Source organism: Osmerus eperlanus, chromosome 7, assembly GCF_963692335.1.
Source record: "Osmerus eperlanus chromosome 7, fOsmEpe2.1, whole genome shotgun sequence".
Classification (NCBI taxonomy): Eukaryota; Metazoa; Chordata; class Actinopteri; order Osmeriformes; family Osmeridae; genus Osmerus; species Osmerus eperlanus.
Window position 1 is genome coordinate 19,702,537 of NC_085024.1, and position 21,408 is coordinate 19,723,944.

At 49.9% G+C, this 21,408-nt stretch overlaps 1 protein-coding gene across 1 annotated transcript; it reads right to left on the minus strand.

Moving 5' to 3' along the window:
• Nucleotides 1-533: 533 nt before the first annotated feature.
• lipeb (lipase, hormone-sensitive b) lies at nt 534-21,281 on the minus strand. The gene is given in 15 exon segments (XM_062465602.1): nt 534-4,736; nt 5,092-5,358; nt 5,603-5,793; nt 6,033-6,188; nt 6,435-6,642; nt 6,644-6,663; nt 7,830-7,974; nt 9,836-9,988; nt 11,044-11,229; nt 11,435-11,580; nt 12,499-12,525; nt 12,982-13,072; nt 13,479-13,763; nt 14,170-14,411; nt 21,173-21,281. Coding segments are annotated over 15 exon segments (2,607 nt in total). The 5' UTR covers nt 21,261-21,281; the 3' UTR covers nt 534-4,334.
• Nucleotides 21,282-21,408: the final 127 nt, after the last annotated feature.

Consider the following 21,408-nt stretch of genomic DNA (forward strand, 5'->3'; position numbering starts at 1 on the left):
CTTCTTTCCTTCGTCGGTTACGGGGCAGAATGCTCGTCCTCGCTCGTAGATTGCGACACATTCAGCACCATAGAATTTGCCATTCGTGTAGACTAGTCGATGGCACAAAAATGTATAAAAAATAGCGAACCATATACTTCCTAAAGACAACAGGCCAAATACACAGGTAGGCTATGTCCCACACAATATTCTGCTCCTAAGTTTTCAATAGGCTACCATATAGCCTAATGCATTGGGAAAGGTGTATTTATATAATGTTTTTCTCCAAAAGATGAGCTACCAAAGTTTAACAAACCACGAGACAACCAACGCGTCTGATTCTCAAGAATATAATACATTGATATAGGCTACATCAAACATCAAGAATAAACTAGAAATTAACCAAAGAGAAAGACGGGGATATCTTTTTTTAAATTATCGATTTCTGACAAAATGCTTGATACAGTAGACTTTTTCGATAACTGCAGTCACTCAAGATATGAATACAAACAAATGTGTAAAATATACTTTAGAAAGACATCAGTAAAACGATATTGTTTGGATAATTTATTTATTTCAATACCAAATAAACAGGGAAAATAATATAGTTTCCAATAGTATACTCCAATATACTTTAGGTATCTGACACAACATTCAGCCAATCCTGCAAAATAAAGGCATAAAAAAAACGATACAGGTCATTTAATATACATTCATTATTATTCACAGGTTTGCACTTGTGGTGTTTAAGATAAATGGCCATACAAATCAAGTAAACTGCGTGGCTTCCAGTCTTTCTATGGCTTATACAGGTGTTATGATTCTCCTCCATATGATCATTGCTGCTTGCTATTAGTGCAGACGTGCAGAACCCGTCTGGCGTTCACGCACGACTGACAATACGCCAATATTGGTTCAGACGTCAGCGGTATATAACACAAATATGGCAAGGACAGCGGGTCAAAATGACTCTTCAAAAACTAGGCGAAGTCTTTGGTTGTGCTAGTGGCCTTAATCTAGTGTACACTTGATCCCACAAGAGGTGTTATCTAAGTGGGACACTAGAAGGGAGAATAATGTCTTCACGCAACACTGAAACAGCCACAGTCGGTCGAGTAAAATGATTCTGATATTTGATGTCGATCAGATTTTCGCAAATGGTGTCGATTAGAAAACAAAATAAACTCATACACCCATGTATATAAACCGCAGCCATAACCCTGTTAAACCTCACTGTCAAAATGTAAAATAATATTCTTTAGATATATTTTTTTAAGACAACACAGGGCAGTCACTGAGAGCATGCAGGTGTGTTCCTATTGCATAGGTGTGCTTATGACAGTGCAGGTCTCTGAACTATGCTTCTTCTGTTGTTTGCTGATATGTTTTCCAGATGCTTTTCACGTTGCACTCGTTTTACGTTCTCAGGTAGTTCTTAGTGAGGAAAGCTTATCTCTGAGGAGGTTAAGGTATGCTGTGTACACCCTGCAAGTTCCACGCACGAGCAACATCACATGATTAAAAGTACATCTGAAGATATTTTCCATTCCTACCAGGCCGTGTGATTTATGCAAACAAAAACGTCTGCGCAGTCGTTCTGTAGCGGGCGCGCGCACACGTTAAAAGACTCATGCATGAAACATCGAAGAACATGGAGGCAGATGGGGGAAACATTTAAACAGGCAAAGACTCCACACTAGACCTCCCTCTCGTCCAATCATCTCCTCTCATCCATATCACTTCCTGCTCTCCTTCTCTCCCCCATGACTGGTTATCAAGGACAGGGAGCTTGGAAGGAAGGGGGGGGGGGGGATGTCACACGATTGGTCTCAGGAAACCAGGAAGAAACTATGAACGTGTCTTCAGTTGCAATTTTTACCCACCAACAGGTTGGGATGCAACAGGGCTACTGTACATACCCACTGCCACAGGGGGGTGATAATGACTCATGAAGCTAAGGGTAGTGCAGTATTGCCTAGTTAGCGTCGAGGGTACTCGATACTGGGAAAGGCACTGAGCTAATCCATCAAACATGAGAACCAGATAGCCCATGAAAGCAACTTCATAGGGCTGGATGACTTCTAATAGTGGTTGGTGTTTTGTTTCGAAAACACAACAGCCCCTATCTTGCTATCGGCAACACACTTACAAACACACCTTGGAGCTCACGTTTCTCCACAGCATAGGTGTCACACACACACACACACACACACACAGAAACACACAACAGTCATTAACATGATCACGTAAACACACAAACACACACACACGCGGACTGCGCTTCACAGGCACTCCCAGAGGCAAAATTAGCAACAACAAGATTCTGACTGAGTAACACACACAAACAGACAACAGACACACACAACTACACACAGTCAGACAGGAAGTGCTGAGGTAACACAAACAGAAGTAACAGCCACCAGTAAACACAACCAGAACATTTCATGAGGGAATAAAAGGAGATGACTTTGCTGTTCCTGACTACTCTCCTCTGTGTCATCCCTCCGCAAAAATTCTGCCGTAAGCATTCCAAGCAGACAGAGCTGGCAATGACAATCCTTCAGCGAGACTTTCTGGTGAACACCCTAGAGCGAGGATTATTTTATCCAATTCCTGCTAAATGTTATTCATCACGCAGCAGATAACCACCAGAGGAGGGTGAAGGATGCTAGGTGTTTCTAACGGATCTATTTATAGCAAAGGGTTGAAAGAGGACAGCCAATCGAAATGACTATTTACCGGTCACTCCAAATAGCTTTTGAACTCCACACGATAGAAGTCCCTCACAATCTAAACCAGCGACAGCGTCCCGATGGCCTGGCATGGAAACACAGTGAAGAGTCTAGTTTGGCAGACGTGCATTTACAGCTGACGCGCAAGGAACCCTCGGGTGACTATTGGACGCATCTGACTTCAGTGCCTGGCGTCGACTGTGCCCTGGGCACCAGGATCTGGTAAACAGAACATCATCTTAGTGGGCGATGTTTCACCATCCCACTTGATCTGGATTCTCCTGCTGGGAACAGACTGGGTGTGTGGGAGGAGGGACGCATTCGGGAGGGGAGGAGGGGTACAGGAGAAACCCTGCAAAAGTAGGTTGTGAAGCAGGAAGTCCCACTATGCTCAGGGTGGAGCCATGTGACGTGCGGCACGCTGGCATGGGAGGAGCGAACACCTCAGGTCTGGTCTGGTGGGTCGTAATGGTCAGTCTGGTCAACTACAGGCCTGTTAGGCTTAATCACCCTAACCTGCAAATCAAAGGTTTATGGAGAGTCTAAAAGCTACACTAGGCAAAGCTGTGTTACGTGATTTGCCAAAACTACACTTTGCAGTAATATGTATTATATATATTTTATCATTTAATATCATTCTAGATTACGTACAAAACACCTCACCAGCAGTGCAGACACATGGATGCCTAAATAACTCCCACCTCATTGCATTAAAAACCTATGGCAACGCTAGCCTAAGAACAACATCTCAAAACGGATAACGTGACACATACTATGGATACATTGTTAATGAATAAAACACAAGTACATCTAGTGACGTAAATAAATACAAATCTTCACAGACTTACATACTTTCATAAAAGATATGGTTGCGATTAAAATCCGCAAGAGCTAAACAAACCCTTCCGACAGTCACGTTTCGGATGTTTGTTGCTTTAGAACCGGCATCCAATTTGAGGTGCAAACCGAGTTAGCTTTCCTAAAGTGGTCCATATTGACAGAGTGATAGACTTCACGGCACAAAGCCATTAGGGTTGATCTAAAGCAGCTTCTTTAAGGACAAGTGTCCATTTCGAAGTAACAGCTCAACAAAAGGCTTTTGCAGCGTCTCTCCCTATCTGATTAGAAACTTCAAATGGCCTTCTGAGCCTAGATGAAAAGCCCTATCACGCCTGTTCTGAATGAGCCAGCTGTCTCCAGATTGATCTGTGTACGTGTGGCTTTATATCCAAGCGTCAAACTAACAGACAACCGCGAAGGCAGTATGGTTGTGTTTGGAGTGTGCGAAGGGGTCTAGCTTTGGTTCAAAGTGCTGCTAAATGACCTCTGTATTTAGTGTGTGTGTAAGTGCGCGTCTGTGTGTGGGTGCGTGTGTGTGTGTTTGGTGGGAGGGGTTTGTGCAGTGGTAAGAAGTGGTTGAGTGTTGAAGCTGAACCCCCCCACCCCCTCCCTCTTCCACTCAGTCACTGCGAACTTCCTCTACTCTCTTTCAGTCTTCCTAAACTCTTTTCTTTCTACTCAAGCTTTGCCCTAATCTGACTTTCAACGTCTTTTCTCCATCTCTCTATCGCTCGCTCTCCACGTCCAGCAACAGTCCTCTCCATTCGTATTTTCCCACCACATCTACGCCCCTATCCCCTCCGAGCCCGTCTTGTTACGAGTAGCCACTCCCACCGGCCCCTCCCCTTCAGTAACTTTAGCCCCTCCCCCGACAGCCAACCCCGCCTCCTCCACGGGCACGGCGAAGAGTGGGGCGGGGTCTCCCGTGGCGACGGAGGGAGAACCCCGATTGGTCCGTTCCAGCTTGCGGTGCCTGGGCGGGGGCGTGTCCTTGGCGTCGAGGATCTCCCTGATTCGGCCCACGCAGACGTTGGCGGCCTCGCGCGTCTCCCTGGAGAGCTGTGATAGGCTGAGGAAGCCGTGGGGCAGCTCGTCCACCACACACAGGGTCACAGGCTGGCCCACGTTACGGAGCCTCTTGGCCATCATCACCGAGTCGTCCAGCATGGGGTCCAACGCACAGGCCTGGGGGGGAGGGGAGAGGAAAGAAGGGAGGGAGGGGAAAGGAGGGAGGGAGGGGAAAGGAGGGAGGGGAAAGGAGGGTAGATGGAAAAAACGAATTAAACATGCTGGGAACTTAACTGAAGTCTACCAGGAACGCCTACCTCGCTCTCTCCTCTCTCTCCCCTCCTATCCTCCCTCTGACTTGGACTTTTAAAATAATCCTCCTCTCCAGTCTACCCCCCCCCCCTCTCCTCTGAATATGAATACTCCTCTCCTTCAACTACGGTTAACAGGTTATATTCCTCCCCCCACCTTCCATTCCTCCCACTATGTCTCCGCGGTAACCCGGTAAACCCCCCCCCCCCACCACACCCACCACAAAGTGCACGGGGGGCAGTCCTCTCAGCATGCTGTCAGGGGCCAGCAGCGGGGAGCAGTAGGGGTTCTTGAACACGGACGTGCTCTCGATCTTCATGTCAGCCAGCTGCTCGGAGCGCAGCGGCTCGAAGCCCAGGGGGAACTCCCGCTGGTGCTCCGGCTCCTCCCCCTCCCGGGCCACCGGGGGAGGCGTGGCCACGGAGGACAGGGCGCTGGACAGGGAGGCGTCCTCGTCCTTGGACAGGAAGAAGCTCACGTCATCGGGCTGGAGAGGAGGGAGGAGAGGAAGGGGGGAGGAGAGGAGGGAGGAGAGGGGTGTAGGGAGGAGAGGGAGAGGGGTGTAGGAGGGGTAGGGGGAGGAGAGGAGTGTAGGGAGGAGAGGGAGAGGGGTGTAGGAGGGGTAGGGGATAAACATTGGCATGTTGGATTGGATTTGATGAGGCAAGCGGGAATGGTGTGCACGTGTGTGTGTAGGGGTGTATCCGGTGGGGCAGCATGGCGATGGTTACCGTGCACTCGGACAGCAGAGGTGCACAGCAGGCAGCAGGAGAGGCGTGGCTGTGGGCGGCGGCCTGGAGGTCCTGGCAGGTCTGGCTCTTCAGAGACTCCCTCCTGGAGGACTCTGCCGGCTCCGGGGCCACCGGGGGGTCAGCGTGGGGGGAGCCGATCGTGGCCTCGGACACGCTCTTCCTCACCGCGTCTGATCGGGACGAGGAGGACCATTATAAACATCAGGGTCAACAGGGAATAGTTTTTCCAGCTCTCTCTCTCCCTCTCCCTCTCCCTCTCCCTCTCCCTCTCCCTCTCCCTCTCTCTCTCCCTCTCTCTCTCCCTCTCTCTCTCTCTCTCTCTCTCACTCTCTCTCACTCTCTCTCACTCTCTCTCACTCTCTCTCACTCTCTCTCTCTCTCTCTCTCTCTCTCTCTCTGAGGTGTGTACCTGTGGCGGCGGAGGGGACTCTGTTTGGGTCCAGCAGGGCCTGGAACCAGTTGGAGGCCCCTTGTCTGAAGTCTCGGAGCATCAGCGCCGTGTCCCTCCTCACCAGGGTCATGGTGCTCACCTTCTCCACCTGCTTCTCCGCCTGCGCCTCCACACCTGGGTGGGGGGGGGGGGTGGGGTGGGATGGGGGGGAGAGAGGTCACGGAGGAGAGGAACAAAATTGAAGGAGAGAGAAAAAAAAGAGGGATCAATAGGGGGACAACGACACACTAGACTGCAATCCAGATCCTTTCCTAATCTAACAGGTAGAATAACACACACACACAACACACACACACACACACACACACACACACACACACACACACACACACACACACACACACACACACACACACACACCTGCGTAGGCGCTGAGGCACCTGGAGAGCACGCTGAGGGGCAGCAGGGGGTCCATGAGGGTGAGCAGGCGGGAGGGCGAGGCGTAGGCCGTGAGCAGGGTGGCGGGGTAGGCCGCCATGATGCCGTCCGGCATGCGGACTCCGTGCGCCGCCACGCGCATGGAGGTGGTCAGACACAGGTTGCCCCCCGCGCTGTCCCCCGCCAGACACAACCCTCTCCCCGGTCCAGCCTGCGGGGGGAGACAGAGAGTCAAAAGAAAAGCACTGTTGGAGAACGCTGAAGAGTGAAGGAGAGGGAGGGGGGGGACGGGACGTGTAAGAGGGAGAGAGAGAGGAGAGAGAGAGAGAGAGAGAGAGAAAAAGATGGAGAGAAAGTGTGTGAGAGAGGGACAGAGAGAGAGAGAGAGAGAGAGAGAGAGAGAGAGAGAGAGAGAGAGAGAGAGAGAGAGAGAGAGAGAGAGAGAGAGAGAGAGGAGAGAGAGAGAGAGAGAGAGAGAGAGAGAGAGAGAGAGAGAGAGAGAGAGAGAGAGAGAGAGAGAGAGAGAGGAGAGAGAGAAAATGAAACAGGAAAGAGCTGGAGGCTAGCTACACTTAAATGTACATTTAGCAGAACCTTTTATCCAAAGCGACGTACATATTTTGCATCTCTCTGGCACATCCTCTCTGAGGTAGACACAGGATGCATACTGAATAAAGAGAGGCTACTTGTGTGTTTTGCTTGGTAAATAAATTGGAAAATTGACAAGTGAGTGATACAAAGTGGCACTCATTAAGCCAGTCAGAACCAGTGGGCTGGAGTGCCATTAATAATGGATGATGCAATTTGGTACCACAATCAAAACAGGTTACTCCTGTTTGCATTGTTAAACCTGAAATGAGTGAGGCAACAAAGAGAGAGGGATAGAGGAGAGGGAGAGAGATACACGGAAGGAGAAATTAAGAGGGGAACAAAAAAGAGGGGAGGAAAGCCGTCTATAAAATGGACGTCTAAGAGAGATGTGCTGCACCAGAAAACATCACGCTTGCTGACTCACTGCAGTCACCAAACTGTTAAGGCACAGATGGTGCCTGTCACCCCTCCCTCCTCCCTCCCTCCCTGCCTCCCTCCCTCCCTCCCTCCCTGCCTCCCTCCCTCCCTCCTCCCTCTTCCTCCTCCTCCCGGCTGTGCCGGGCGAGGAAGGTCTGTGATTTCATCACTTCGTATGAAACCAACCAGTCATTTCCACGAATATGGGGAAAACATATTTCAATCAAAGTCGGGATTGTGAAATGGTTGGTTTCACGTCTCGTTTCGCATCCCTCGCCCCGTGGTGTTCCTGCTCAAGGTCCCGAATGTTCCACAAACTCAAGCTTGTGTGTGTGTGTGTGTGTGTGTATGTATATGTGTGAGACTCACCCAGGAGGTGGTGGTTCTTGAGAGCCCAGCAGTAGGCATAAAAGCATTCCTCCAGGGCCCGGGGGAAGGGAGCCTCGGGGGCCAGGGAGTAGTCCACAGACAGGATGGGGCAGCCCAGGTCCTGCGACCAGCTCTTCAGGTAGGGCTGGGGGGTGAGGGTGGGAGGAGAGGCAGGGGGGAAGGGATGAAAATAAATACAAATTAATCATGGTTACTGTTCTTATATTCATCCCCATCATCATCACTACCACTGTCAAAATCATCGCCGCCATCTCCTTTATCCTCACCCTCCAAGAATACACACACACACACACACACCTCCTGTCATTCTTAGAGCAGGACAAGAGGTGAGGTACTTGTCAGTGATTCAATGCGTCAACACGGAGATCCACAATGCCCTGCTCTCCCACACAAAACTGTCATTCTCGTGTTGTCACGTATCACTGCCATGGGCAAAGCCCAGGGCTGACACCACCAACTGACAGGGGAGAGGAGTGTAGGTGTGTGTGTGTGCCTACGTGTGCTGGCCTTGGCCCAGACTGACTTCCTAACCCCTAAGATTGCCTAGATGTCAGGGGTTAATGGGAGTTGTAGTCTCACTCATCTGCAGACAGCTACTGCAGTTAATCTGGCTGTCTGGGCGAGCAACACAGTGTCATATCGCTCTCTTTCACACAGCAAGTGTGTGTGTGTCTGTGTGTGTGAGAGAGAGAGAGACAGTGATTAAGTTCTGGCCCATCCATTACGATGGGTCTGAATCAATGGGGCGCTGAAAGGAGGAACACTAACCTAGGCCTCAGGCCTTGTTGACACCATCCATCTCCATACACACACACACACACACACAAAGAGAGAGAGGAAGGAGAGGTAGCAAGACTGAGGGAGGGAGAGACCGAAAGAGAGAGAGAGAGGAAGAGAAAGCTAGAGGAAGGGGGGAGAGAGAAAAGAGAGGAACAGACAGAGAGAGAGAACGAGAGGGAGACAGAGAGAAGAAGCAGTTGTGTTTGTTGGGGGGGGGGGGGGGCTCACGGGACAGAGAACAGTCGGCAGGGAAAGAAAGCAGAAAAAGATAAACAGACACCGAGACAAAACGGGACAACAAGGGAGTTGGGGGAGACGGCGAGGGAGAAAGGGGAAAGAAAGGGAGTCAGGTGGCTGAGCGGTGAGGGAATCGGACTAGTAATATGAAGGTTGCCAGTTCGATTTCCGGCCGTGCCAAATGACGTTGTGTCCCTGGGCAAGGCACTTCACCCTACTTGCCTTCGGGGGAATGTCCCTGTACTTACTGTAAGTCGCTCTGGATAAGAGCGTCTGCTAAATGACTAAATGTAAACGTAAAGAGGGAGAACAGCGACAGATATGAACAAAGTGAAGACGGATGCGAGTAGATGTGTCAGTGTCGTGCCACGCTGGAGGGTTAACAACCAGGGACAGAGAGGCGAGTCACACTGCTCCAGTGGTAATTAGGCACCAATTAGCCTAGCTTATTAGCAGGAGGCTATCGACTGCTAAACGCTCGCCGCGGCAACCCCCCCCCCCCCCCCCAGCATGACAACAAGAGTCACTCTGACGACCGAGTCCTTGACGGGTTCATTACAGCAGCTCCAATTTAATTGGTTAAAGACAAGGGTCGTTAAGACGGGGGGACGGGGACGTGATTGGTCGAGGGGAACGGGGAAATTGGAGGAGGAGCGGAGAGGCGTGGTGGCGTACCTCCAGAGACACACTTCGTGGAAGGTGTGCGAACGTGTGTGAACGTGTGTGACACAGCGAGACTGAGAATGAGATCAAAACACAGAGAAAGAGAGAAGGAGAGAGACCAGTGTAGTGGTGCAGTAGCCTTGAGGATGGATGATGGACGGATCAGAATCAGAGCAGCTTTATTCGCCATGCAAGTTCACACAAACAAGGAATGGAAAGGAAAGGATGATGGATGGATGATGTTGATGATGGATGGATGGACGATGGATGGAGGATGATGATGAGGAGGAGGGGTGAAGACTCACCTCGTGGGACTTGGAGGTCTGGGCTACGAAGCCCCCCCCGTGGTAGTGCACCAGCAGCCAGGGGGCCGGGGGGCTACGCTTGGCCTTCATGCCCAGGGACAGGGAGATGGACCCCCCCTCGCTGCGGCACATAGACAGCAGCTTCTCACTGTCCTGTGGAGGGAGCGAGAGACAGAGACAGAGAGGTGAGAGAGAGGTGAGAGAGAGAGAGAGAGAGAGAGGTGAGAGAGAGAGGTGAGAGAGAGTGGTGTGAGAGAGAGAGGTGAGAGAGAGGTGAGAGAGAGAGGTGAGAGAGAGGTGAGAGAGAGAGGTGAGAGAGAGAGGTGAGAGAGAGGTGAGAGAGAGAGAGAGAGGTGAGAGAGAGGTGAGAGAGAGAGAGAGAGGTGAGAGAGAGAGAGAGGTGAGAGAGAGGTGAGAGAGAGAGAGGTGAGAGAGAGAGGTGAGAGAGAGAGGTGAGAGAGAGAGGTGAGAGAGAGAGGTGAGAGAGAGAGGTGAGAGAGAGTGGTGTGAGAGAGACCCTGAGTGTTTTCCCCACAGGTACACCATTGCACTTTTTGAGGTTCATGTTGTTTAATTGTAACTTGTTTAACTACATGCTCTTATGGTTCTTCCCTTTGGGACTTATTTGCTTTTCACAATGTATGCTTCATGTTTTGGCTACCCGCAATGTTTGGGGCTATCTCATCGTTATGATCAGTGACCTATGCACTTTTGTAAAGCTCTCTCTTGGAAGTCGCTTTGGATAAAAGCGTCTGCTAAATGCATAAATGTAAATGTAGAAAGAGAGAGAGATAGAGAGAGATGGAGAGATAGAGAGACTGACTGACTTTCAAAATATATTCATTGGGCAGTCAAAACTGCCAGCGATCCACCTGTTGTGGTGTAATGTCTGTTGACTTGACAGAGAGAGAGAAAGGGAGAGCGAGACTGAACCAAAACAAGGAGAGAGAGCGAGGGAGGGAGAGCAAGGGAGCGAGAGGGATTTAATGGGATTAACTACAGCGGATGAGAGAAGGCAGTGTTAATTGCTGTCAGGAAAAGATAGACATGTTAGAGAGAATGTGTGTGTGCGCGTGTGTGTGTGTGTGTACTGGTGTGTGTGTGTGTGTGTGCGTGCGTGCGTGTGTGTGTACTGGTGTGTGTACTGGTGTGTGTACTGGTGTGTGTGTGTGTGATAATCCAGCAGCAGAAGCAGTGATGTAGCGAACCTGTCCTTCTCTCAGCTCGTGGGAGATGAGCCTCATCTGGACGGGTCCCGGCCCGGTGTGGGATGATGGCGCCGCTATGGTGACGCTGGATTTGGGGTCTGCCACCAGGGGCAGGTCAAAGGGTACAGGGGGCACGGAGAGGGCGCGGTTCACCTTCACCTGCGTGGACGTCATACTGGCCAGACTCTGAACAGGGGGGACGGGGGGACAGGTGGTAGTTTGAAGGAAAAGGATGTGAACAAATCATTTCACACAGTATTATATTTCCAGACTTACAGATATAAAAAGAGTAAAAATAATAATAAAATATATATTATTTAAAAAATATATATAAATAATTGTTGGCAAACCGATGGTGGTCCGGCTCTAGAACGGAACCCTCCAGACTCACCGACAGCACCTCGGTCTCCGTGATGTTCCAGAAGGCCTTCCAGAAACTGATGTCCAGGTTCTGAGTGATGCGCTCAAACTCTGCGCCTCGCAGCTCCGGGTCGATGGCGTATTTACCCGAGGTGAAGAAGGAGCCGGCCGCCACGCCTGAGGAGGGGGGGGGGGCAGGAAGGAAAACAGCAAATGTCGGAGACGGGGATGTGGGGTGTGGAGGAGAGGGGGACAGGGAGACAGGGAATGGAGAGATGACCGAAGAGGAAAGAAAAAAAGTAGCAAATGAGGACAGAAAAAAAAAAATTATGGATGGTTAAGAATTGACAGGAGTTGAAAGGCAAGTGTCATACAGGAGACACACAGGAAGGAAAGAGAGCGAAGGAGGAAAAGGAGGATGGAGAGAGAGGAGAGGACAGAGGAGAGAGAGGACAGAGAGATGATGGGAAGAGAGGAAGAGGTGGTGAGGAAAAAGGGAGAGAGGAAATATAGAGACAAAAGGTGGAGGACAGAGAGAGAGAGAGAGAGAGATCGGGATCAAGATGAGCGAGTGACTGGATGCTGAAACATCAAAATCGCAACGAGAGAAACATGAACTCACTGAGACAGCAACATAAAGGAGGGAGGGGAGGAGAGGGGGAGAGGAATGGCAGTGAGTAGATAGATACAGACAAGCGTGGACACTGAACAACTCCTATAGCTAGGAAAGCACGGGGACCTCCAACCACTGGGGGGAAAATGAGTTTTTCTTTCTGTCTCTCTTTCACCCACTCTCTCCCCCCCCCCCCCCCCACTCTCTCCCCCCCCCCCCCCCCCCTCGCTCTAAGGCCGCAACCAGCCATTCACTGCACATCACTAGGAGGACAGTATGTGTCACCCGCTAGCGCTCCAAAAGTTTCCTCCAAGGTTGGTGCCTTGTCAGCTGTGAGGACATGAGAGGCGGAGGGAGACAGCAGCGGGATGGGATGGGGGGGGGGGGGGTGGAGGAAGGGGTGGGGGGGAAGAGGAAGAGGGTCTCTCCCACTTCCTGACAGGAGGTCTACTGCAAACGAAAGTGAGAGGGGAGCCACTCACCGTACGGCGCAACAACTCGAGCATCCACTGGGGCGCAGCAGAGAGCACAAGACACAGGGTGAGCGTGACGTGTGTGTTCACGTGTGTATGTCGGTGTGTACATTTAGTCATTTAGCAGACGCTCTTATCCAGAGCGACTTACAGTAAGTACAGGGACATTCCCCCCGAGGCAAGTAGGGTGAAGTGCCTTGCCCAAGGACACAACGTCATTTGGCAGGGCCGGGAATCGAACTGGCAACCTTCAGATTACTAGCCCGATTCCCTCACCGCTCAGCCATCTGACTCCCACATGAAATGCATTTTCCAGGAATGCGATTTAGGCATGAAAATGCACACAAAATACTGGGTGTGCCCGCATGTTTGCAGTAAGAATGGGGGACACACCAACACGTCAGTTGTTGTCGAGTTACGGCCTCTGTTTGGCATCATGAGTAAGGGTGCAGGCAGGGGTGTGTGTGTGTGTGTGGGGGGGGGATAACTAACCTATCCCAGACTGGTGGCGTTTGTAGTTCTCTCCGAAGGCCACCAGGCCAATGGCGATGGTCTGCAGGCAGGGGCGGATGGCAGGGGTGAACTAGAGCGAGCGAGAGACAGAGATAGAGGGTGTGGGGGGGGGGCAGTCAGAAACCCAGGTAGAGGCTGGTGGACACAGGAAGACGGTTCGTCTTGTGACTCCTCCCCTCCCTGCCCGGCCCTGGTTTGATCTGGTCAGGACTGACCTGAAAACGGTCCCAGGCCAGAAGAATCCACCATGCTTTCACTATCAACAACAGCTCCCCCACCTCTAGATAATCCCCCCCCACTTCTAAGCCTTGGTAATGGCCTGAGAAGCAACTAATATGCTCTATATATAAGCTCTGGATGAGTCTCTCTCTCTCTCTCTCTCTCTCTCTCTCTCTCCTTACAGGTTGGTTGTGATCAACCCCTTTCCACAAACACACACCTGCAGCTCCACAAACAAAACACACACACACACACACCTGGAAGCCGATGCATCGGCCGTAGAAGCAGCCCTTGTGCATGGAGGCGTACTCCCGCACGAAGCTCTGGCTCAGGCCACTCTCCTCCTGGAAGAACAGGTTGCCGTGGCTGTTGTCGTGCAGCAGGCGCTGCGCCAGGTAGAGCAGGGCGCGCAGCTGGCACAGGGCGCTGCAGTACGCCTCCATCTCGCCCGCGTTGTGCGCCGCCCGGAAGAAGATGCTGCGCCGGTTGGCGGTGATGTAGCGCCCCTTCTGGATGATGTGGAGGATGCAGCACTTCACCACCTGGGCGGGGGGGGGGGGGGGGGGGCGAGGTAAAAATGTTGAGCGGATGGAGGGAGCGTGAGATAACAATTGAATAATGAAGTTAATAAAAGAATGGAGAGGGGAAGAGAATGTGAAGGTTTATCTGACAGATAAATGGAAGTGAATGTTCAATTCCCTCAACAGAGGGGCCCCCAGAGCGCCAGAGCACAGGGAGGTAATGGGGGATAATGGTGGGCTGACATACTGATCATCCCGACACAAAATCAATTTAATGAGACACCATGGGAATAAGAAAAATAAATATCCCAGTGTAAATAACTGACGGTGAGCTTCTCCCCAATGTAGAATAACAGAAGATACAGGACGATGGTTCATGTGGCCGTGCTTACACGCAGGCACGCACACACGCACACACATCCCCTACCTTGACAAGTGAGCGGTACCCGTTGGCAGGTATGTGAGGGTCGAAGTCAAAGTGGTGGTAGATGGAGGCGAACCCGGAGACCACGGGCTCCAGGCTGCGGGCGTGCTCCTGGATGAGCGTGGTGGCGTCGACCAGGCGCCGCGCCGCCTCCCCCTGGGGCCCCTTGGAGCCCCCGGAGAAGAAGGAGGCATTCTCCTCACACACGCTGTACAGGGCCGCAAACACCGCCTTGGTGTCCATCACTGAAGGGGGAGGAGAGGAGAATGTTACAGCATTGGAGGGAGAGAGGGGCAGGGAGGGAGAGACAGCGAAAAAAGCAAGATAGAGAGAGTGAAAGAGAGAGAGAGAGACAGCGAAAAAGCAAGAGAGAGAGAGTGAAAGAGAGGGAGAGACAGAGAAAAAGCAAGATGGAGAGAGTGAAAGAGAGAGAGAGAGAGAGAGAGAGAGACAGAGAAAAAGCAAGAGAGAGGAAGAGAGAGTGAGAGAGAAAAAGCAAGAGAGAGAGAGAGAGAGAGAGACAGAGCAAGAGAGAGAGAGAGAGCAAGAGAGAGCGACGGACAAAAAGAAAAAAAGAGTGTAACACATGGGTTTGGCCATCAGCATGCAGGGGGTGTGCGGAGGGCTGGAGCGCGGGCAGCCTCGGCTGCCTCGTGGCTGCCTTCGTCCTCGCCTCTAATCCCCTGCAGCTCAGCTCACAGGAGCTCACTGACGGGGAGCGTGTGCAGAGCTAGCGTTGAACCAAATGATCTGAGACCAAGCTCAAACGGCGTGAAGCCTCACATGAGATGCAACGCGCGTGGCGGCGGAGAACACACACTTTTACTTGGAAATGAGGAACACACACACACACACACATTTAGTCATTTAGCAGACGCTTTTATCCAAAGCGACTTACAAGAGAGAGCTTTACAAAAAGTGCATAGGTCAATGATCATGAACAACGAGATAGCCCCGGAAACATTGCGGGCGGCCAAAACCTGAAGTATACATTGTGAAAAGCAAATACGTGCCAATGGGTGGAACCAGAAGAGCGTGTAGTTAAACAAGTTACAATTAAACGACAAGACGAGACGGACACACACACACACACTCTCACTCAGGAATGAGCATGACACACAGGAGACGCGCTCAGACAAACACACAGCCCCACAGGGCCCTACGCAGTCTACAGACACGTGGGAGAAAGTGGATCCCTGGAGAGCTCAAAGCAGGCAAGGCTCTCGAGTCCTGCTGGGTCACCTGAGCCCTCTGAGGGCAGGAGGGAGGTCTCTCTGGTGCTCACTGGGTGGGGTGACAGAGACGCTGAGAGAGACAACACTCGACTCCCCAAGTGAAGGTGGGGGGGTGGGGCCAAGAAATGCTGTAGAACAGTGAATGGGGAAACTTTAATAGATTAGGAATGAAAATACTTCAGGTCATAACTTAAGTTTCCGTTTCTGGACTTGATAGAGACAAAAATATTTCATCTGAAGCCAGATAGTTTGAGTCAACACTGAAGTCTCACTCGGTTGTGAGGACCAACATCCTGTCATCATGTGAAGGCAGCTCTCTCATTCAATGTTACCCATTTATTCAAAGTTTCGCCTCTGAGAACATCAGCTGCTTGTGCTGGATACGTTTTAAACTTCGCTGCTGGATGCCGACCAAAATCGAATCAAATGAACAGTATCATTCATACTGATTCGAATGGCCGGCAAGATTTTCTGCTTACTCACTGTCGAGTCTACCGTCACGCTTGGCGATGTGGCTGAGAGGCTAATTCTTTTTGCTTGGCGAAACTGGTCTCATGATTGCTAAACCACTACCCCCACACCCCCCCTCTTCACTCTCTCACCCCTTTGGCTTGAATGTGCTACATCTTACAAAACTACACCCCTATTCAGCGCCCCCCTCCCTCAAATTCTAGCTCTTGCCTACTTTGTGGCAAGACAACAGCCAGCCCTTCACCCACTCCTTCCTGCATGTCATCTTTTCTCTCTCTCTCTCGTTTCCTCTCTGTCACGCATCCAGGGTCTAGTGTTAGTGTGTTCCCCAAGTGTGTGTGTGTGTTTGAGGCATGCTGGTCCCCAAGCTAAACAAGCAGGTCCAGGGGGAATCCTATAGATGGCGCAGTAGGCCCAAATTCAGCATCGCTAAGGTTCCCTGTCACAGATTAGCTACTGGTCAAAATAGCAGGTTCATTATCGCCCACCATGTTTCTGGTAATGAATTGTCTGGGTGTGTAAGCCTCAAGCCCTCTGACAGATATGTGGCTGGGAAAGGAAGAGCGAGAGAGGGAGAGCGAGGGAGACAGAGAGATGGGGGGAGAGAGAGATGGAGGGAGAAAGACAGAGGGAGACAGAGAGATGGAGGGGGAGAGAGAGAGATGGAGGGAGAGAGAGATGGAGGGAGAGAGACAGAGGGAGAGAGAGATGGAGGGAAAGACAGATGGAGAGAGAGAAAGAAAGGGAGAGACAGATGGAAAGAGAGAAAGAAAGGGAGAGAGAGAGATGGAGGGAAAGACAGATGGAGAGAGAGGAAGGGAGAGAGAGAGATGGAGAGACAGATGGCGAGAGAGAAAGAAAGGGAGGGAGAGACAGATGGAGAGAGAGAAAGGGAGAGAGAGAGAGAGAGAGAGAGAGAGAGAGAGAGAGAGAGAGAGAGAGAGAGAGAGAGAGAGAGAGAGAGAGAGATGGAGAGATGGAGAGATGGAGAGAGAGAGAAAACACGAAGGAGAGCTAAGTGAATGTGACAGCGATTCCAAACCCATTTTATTCACTCTGAGAGACAAACTATGACATGTTGACAGAGACAGAAACTCATGCCACGACCAAAATAAAACAAAAATGATGACCTAACAAACTCACAGAATGCAGATTCTGACACATTTTACTTGCTCTTAGCTGTGAGCGGGTGGATTAATGATAGTGTACGTGAGAGAGAGCGTGAGGAAATGAAAGGATATAGTCAGCAAAACCATTGCATCAACACTGACGCACACTATCCACAAAAGGCACAGAGATTTAGAGTAAATAACTGCACTATTGTAGTGCAATGTAGCAGAACAAACTAGGCCAGGCTTGAGAAACAGGTTAAAATTACCTGGCATAGCCTAATTAGCATACTGTATACTATCTAGGAGCACAACTCTGTTGGTAGATTAAGGACGGTGAACTCACAATAAGCCACAAGTGTGACATTTTGAACAGACACTAAAACCATGCCACGTTTTGTACTTTCAGTATAGTCAACTTAGACAGATAGCTAAACCAGACTAGGCATTGCCTACTTTCATCTCATTCTGAATCTCACGTCATTCTGTCAGCCTTTGTAGCCAGAATGAAGCAAGCACGGTTATTTTAACGGACAACTAGCTAATTGCAGCTCGGCTTATTGATTAACGTTTAACCATGGATTAGCCTACTAACGTTGAATAAAACCACCCATTTTCCCAGGGCTTCTCTGGGCCGGGCATCAACACCCGGGCATTTTCACCTTGCACATTACCATCCTGCTCTGTGTTTGTGTGCGAGACTTGGCAGGTTGGACGTAAAGCAAAACTAGCTTAATGTTTCGGTGTTCCTAACTGTCGGTAAGGACGATTTTCTGTCCCCTATTTGGCAGCTTGGTACCGGCGTGTAGCAGCAGGTTGTAGACACAGACACCTGGTCCCCCGACATTAAAGATAAATGAAAACAGGACATCTATAAATCATGCACAACAACTACCACCAGCGGCATAACAGGCTTATAATGTATCCTGCCGGAGCAACGATGTGTGTGTGTGTTTGTATGCGTGTGTGTGTGAGAGAGGTGCCTACAAATACTACGTGCACGCTTGTGTGTGAGGAAAAGCAAGCTGACAGAGCTACGCTAGGCATGCATGCTATAGAACAACTGTTCAAAAGCCATAATGAGTAAAAATAGAGTTACCCCTGTCCAAGTTCATGCCTCTGTCCTTGACTGATTCCTCTCTCCAACGACAGCAACGAGAGCAGGGAGAGAGAGAGAGAGAGAGGGAGGGGAAGGGGAGATGGGGTATCGTGATTGGATCCTCGCTTCCTTCTGTTGGTGACGGTTTCCCCCCCTGGTCTGTTTTGGTTTCTGTCAGCCTGTCAGACTCGATACTACTCAGATGATTTTTCCTCTTTTCTGTCTGTGCCTCACTTCTATTTAAAGGGCATGAAGTCCTCTGCCACATACCAGCAGTCCCACAGCTCTGAGGACATCTCTCCAAATCCAAGGACTCCTCACCCAGTTTGATGAACACACAAACACAGACACACACAGCAGAGCAAAGGGCTGTGTGTGTGTGTGTGTGTATATATACACACACACACACACACACACATTTGTCCATCCAAAAGAACACTCAGTACAGACTTAGTAACCTTGATTGTTATTGGCTGCTCAACCTGCAACTTCCAGCGATCTTAAGTCTAATTGGCAATTCCCATACAGGATGCACCAACACCACTGTGTGTCCATAACCTGCGTCATCCAGTGTGACCTGGTGTCGATCTGAATTCACCTTGAGAAGGAATATTACAGAGAACATGACTGAGGGAATGTTACGAATCTCTCCAGTCACAAGTATGAGCAGTCACTCAAATACCGACCGACCGACCGACCGACCGACACACACACACACACACACAAAACGACACACACGAACCGACACACACACACGGCCTAAACATGTGCGCTCATGTCTTACACAGCAGGATAAAACTGGACCTTTGAACATTCATATGAGGATCTCATTCTTAGTGAGCTGGGCTGTGCTAGCCACTAGCCAGGAGGTTTAGAAATGCCCCCGTCTGGGGGGCTGGTTATCCGCTTCACTCTGGGGGTTTCTAAGCCAGTGATGGTGCCAGATCTCAAATATTGAACACAGTGTTTTCCAAACAGTGGGCTGGAATGCACTGGTGGGTGGCAGCAAGTCCTCCTGGGGAATGAGGGAGAGATGTCCGCCCAGCTCTGAGGGAGCGCCGGGGAAAAGCAGAAGGGGTTGTTTGTTTACGTGGTTTACGAGTCTTGTACCCTGTCCCTGTTTAAACTGGCTGGCATCCTTGATATCTAACAGTATATGTGGCTACACTGTTGGGGGAGAGAGAGAGACAAGGAGTAACAGAGAGAGTGAATGAGTGAGTGACTGAGTAGGAAAAGAATGACAGATAAAGAAATGACAGTTAACTGCTACTTAAGCCTCTGCATTGATAAGCTTCACCTTATCTTTATTCATGCAAATTCGCTCATACTGCCCTGCCCTGCCCAGGTGCAAAGTGTACAAAATTAATTTTCTCTCTTGGGAGCCTTGATATAATAAACGTCCAATTCAACACCCTTTTTTTCCGCAAAATATGCTTCATCGGTATCAGTCGCCTTGAGATAAGGCTCGACTTAACTTTAAAGTTAGGCAATTCGAGTGGATTCAGAATGTGTCCAAATATTAGTGAAAAGTATCTGGTAAGCCTTCCGGCCCTAACCTCAGGGCGTCTTCCTGTAGACAGACGGTTAAATGAAATGTAAAACAGCCTGGCTGAAAGTCTTCTGAGAGGAGCTAAATCATGAAAGCAGATGCTAAGCTAGCCTAATGTGCTCCTTTGAGATCACAGCCCCCTGATGCTGCTCTCTTACCATGGAGGTGAGCACTATCCATAGCAGTCATGAGAATAGACTCAATTCTACCTCCAGGATGGTAAGGTTGGGGAGGGGGGGGTCGGAAAACGTGACCCTTGTCCCAGACACGTTTCGACAAAGGCCAACCGTAACAACAGGAAGCCAGTAACAATGAACACTTCCAGGACGCACAACAAGGCTCCCTTTAACATAAAGATACAAGTCATAGCTGATTTAACATGAATGTAGGCCAAAAGCATAATATGGAGGATGAGATGCTGAGTACAAGACGTACGGAGCTGCTGCATGTTTAGCCAACTTGTGAAATTTACTTTCCAGTCATCCGTACACAACGGTTAACTGTGCAAGCATTGTCTTCTTTATCTGGTTTTGACAAGATAGGCTAATGCTGTCCAGCTATAAAAAATAAACAGTTGGGCTACTGTTTCTGCGATACTGGTTGTCTTAGAGAGAGAGTGGTTGAAGGCGCATTGTTCCAGATGTTGGTAAGCATCGCGATTTTCCAATTAAAGCAACTAAGGGACTCAGTGCGTCCGCCTGGCTAAAATAGTCGCAGCTACAGTGAGAGTCTGTGTGAATTACAAGGACATATTCATGACGTCCCCCTCAAGCATGTTCTTTTTCTGAGCCAATCCGTGTGTCAAATTGAGTCGCTTCCTCCTAGCGAATGTCTCTCGCCACTGACGCTCGCCACTGACGCTCTCTACCGGCTCACCGAATGGATGCTGATGTGACAGACAGGTTAGTTAGTTGAGATGCCTTCTCTTTAACCTTTTTTAAAAAAGGGAGCTACTAAGGAACTGCAAAGTTCTTTACCGATCTTCTACTCCAAACGGTTTAATCTTCCAGACAGTGTTTCTCTGGTAAGGGGACTTGACACCGGTGAAAATCCTAGGCTACGTTATTCGGATAGTGAGAACGTAAAAGCATAAGACTTGAGAGAGACTTGACTGTCAACTCTTAAAGGAGGCTATGTTATCTAGAAGTCGACTCAATCGATTCTGCAACCATCTATATATCACATTACTGTAGGTTATGTATGTGGCGTGCTTTCATCACTTTTTATTAAAATTTAGTAGTCAACATTTTATAGTTAGGCTTAGGGCTAGCATTCAAATCAAAGACACCGTCTGACAGAGTGAGAAAACCGACATGTCAGATACACGAGTAACTGTTTTGCAAGAGACTTATGGAAAGAACTAGACAGCGGCTTAAATCTTTCTCAATCTAGGTGCAGTTAACATTGGCTAGCTAGTGCCATACTAGTTAGACTAGACTAGCTTGCTAACCTTTCAGCGGTGACTGTCTAGGGATGTATAGATTTGATCACAATTTACAAACAAGAATTAAGGTCTACATCCCAAAAGACGTTGATTTCTCACCTATCGGACCCTCTTTGTGTTTAGATGAGCGTCTGCCATTTACACCTTTTTCGAGGCTACCGTTCCCTGATTTCCTTCCCGACGCCATCTTCGCCCACTGTTTACGCAAGGCGCTTCAACTGATCTGTAGTTATACCTTGAAAGACCGCCACGCCCACAACCATAAAGGCAGCCAGTCAGCGCAGGCGAGATCTTGGTCAAGCCTATTTATTTACATAATTTCATGGATTATGTAC